General features: G+C 31.1%; 1 protein-coding gene across 1 annotated transcript; it reads left to right on the top strand.

Annotated features, from left to right (window-relative positions):
- The first annotated feature begins 1,164 nt into the window (after nucleotides 1–1,164).
- Nucleotides 1,165–2,684, top strand: LOC116106123 (wall-associated receptor kinase-like 8). Its single transcript, XM_031392476.1, has 3 exons — nucleotides 1,165–1,881; nucleotides 2,019–2,097; nucleotides 2,608–2,684. The coding sequence occupies exons 1-3, from the start codon at nucleotides 1,165–1,167 to the stop codon at nucleotides 2,682–2,684; spliced, it is 873 nt and encodes a 290-aa protein (XP_031248336.1).

The raw sequence follows: 2,684 nt of genomic DNA, 5'->3' as shown, positions 1-2,684 counted from the left end.
GGAAGAAAGACAGAAGAGAGAGAAAGTTCATGACACTTTTTCCAATTAAAAGTTATATTCTCTTTTTTATATTATATTTTACTCTTTTCCCTCTTAAAGTAAAAACTTTCGGTTCAACAAGGAATTACTAATAGAAATTAAACACTTGTGTATTTAAGATAAATTATTTGATAGGGATAAAATAAGTGATAGATTTTATTTTTTTTCTTTATATTCAGACAAGTATGTCGAATGTATTTTTATTTTTCACATTTTGAAATTTTATTTTCAGAAAAATATACTATGTTTTTATTTTTTATCTTTTCAAGTCATTTTTAATATTATAAAAAATACATATACACAAAATTCTTAAAAAAACCCTAAAGTAACAGAAATTTCTAAGAAAAAGCAAACAGTGCCTCCGACAATGGTTCAGTCTTTTTCAACTTTGTCCACAAGAACCATTCATACGTCACAAGGATGACATCACTTGGATGAAATCATCTATTCAATGGTGGAACGGCCCCATGCATTTGTTACTTTGTTTATTTTTCTTCTCAAGAGTCGAGACCGGATTCAGAGACCCACATACTTTAATGGTGGAACGGCCCCATGCATTTGATGTGATGTGAGCATCAAAATACGAATTTGAAATTTCTATAGAGAAAATGATTTAATCCACCCTTAATTATTGGTCAATTATAATCTAGGTTTATCATTTTAATATACAATTAAGATAGGATAAATTAATATCCTTTAAACCATGGAAATTTTTTAAATTATCAATATATTATTTAATTGTATAAATTAATACATTCTTTATTTTTTTTTTTAAAACATTGAATTTAATACAGATATATATTATATATAATTTTGAACTTATAAGAAAGTGTTTTGTAAACCAAATTATAATGTAACGAAATCAGGGTAAAAGGGTATCATTGATAAAGTTTTTTAAAATTTAAGGGTCCATTTAACAGGATATAAAGGAGTATCAGAGATACATTCTTCAAACTTTAAGGTTTCATTAGTAAATAGTGTTAAAATTATCATCCAAACAATAAACTGAAAAACCTCAAGGGTGGTCTACATATTCTTCCATTTCTATATGTAGCGATCGTTTATGTTGAATCTCCACGATATCAATTCTCAAAGAAAAGGAGGGGCTGCCAAAAGTAATTAATTATGGCCATTAATCATCCTCATTTGTTGTTGTTGCAGATCATAATCAGTTTGTTACTCTGGACAATCAATTTCAAAGCATCAGAAGCTTCATGTCCAACGAGTTGTGGTAAAGTCCAAATAAACTATCCCTTCGGAATTGGAGCAGGCTGCTTCTTCAATGAATGGTTTGAAATAACCTGCAACAGCTCTTCTACTCCCTCTGGACAACCTTTCTTGACGAAGATGAAGCTGAAACTAGCAGAAGACACCGCTGCTATGAGCTTCGGGATAGGCGTCGAAATGCCTGCAATTTCTTTAAAAAACACCTCTACAGGTATTAACCTTACAGACTCACCATTTTTCTTTACAAGTAAGCACAATAGCTTTATTGCCACTGGTTGTAAAAAGTATGCGAAGATCGACAAAACTGATGAGAGTGGTTCAACAACTGGTGGGTGTCTGACAATTTCTGCTTGTGATCCTCTAAAAGTAAACACAGAAGGTTGCTATGATTTCATATGCCCCGTTGCTTCAAATACTACGTTTGATTATGGAATCGTATCAAAGCTTTATTCAAAGATCTCCCAGAATTGCAAATCTGCCTACATTCTTGACCAAAATTGGGTCATGACAAATTACGTAAACGACCGCACTGTTCTGAGAAAAACAGAATATCAGAAGGCCGCTCCTGCAATACTGGAATACGGAACATGGCAATGCATTCAAAATTCACCTCCGGTATGCAACTAAAACATTAATTTTCTACGAGTTTATCTTTGTAAGACTGATGAAGATGAGTTTTGTATATATAATAATAATACTCATCTTTTCTTGTGTTTTTTTTTTTTTTTACATGAATTTATATAATTTTCAAGTGTGAACATCCTGGAGTTTTTAAAACCAAAGTTCTGGCTTTTGATCTTTTATCTTGTGAAAGTGGCACTGGCAATCCCCGTTTGCTGATATTCACTTTGATAGTAACAATCATCGTTTTAATTAATAAATTGAATCGTTATCCCTGTCCTTAAAACTGATATTAAATTTTTTAATTAAGTTTGTTTAGCATTAAAAAAGGGAACTAGCTATATATGAAAACAAAAGGAGAGTTCAATATCTTTTTGAATAAAATTTCTTTATCTTTTCCCTGAAAATAGCAATATGCGCTTTAATGGCTCTGGTATGATTATTTTTCTTAATCAAAGGCAGATTCTTATAAATTATCCAAAACGTGTTTCACGGTGTTGATGTTTGATTTTGACATCAACAACTTTGTACGTAGTGAAATGCTAAGAAGTTACATGTGAGATAATTAATTATGAGAGTTGGATAGATGGAGTACTATTTTCACATATGCAAAGACGTAAAAGTAAATGAGACGGTAAATATTTTTATAGTGGTTCAGATGCTTAAAGCGAATCCTATATTCACTGTTTTCTTTTATATGAGTGTGTTTTTGGTTATTAGCCAAGATTACAAGAGGTTATGGACTGCGATATGGGTTACAGGTGCTTGGTGTTCTAAGTGTTCTTAAAGAATATTAA

This window comes from Pistacia vera, unplaced genomic scaffold (assembly GCF_008641045.1).
Source record: "Pistacia vera cultivar Batoury unplaced genomic scaffold, PisVer_v2 Contig51, whole genome shotgun sequence".
Classification (NCBI taxonomy): domain Eukaryota; kingdom Viridiplantae; phylum Streptophyta; class Magnoliopsida; order Sapindales; family Anacardiaceae; genus Pistacia; species Pistacia vera.
The sequence above is the reverse complement of the archived record's forward strand: the minus strand, read 5'-3'. Positions and strand labels throughout refer to the sequence as shown.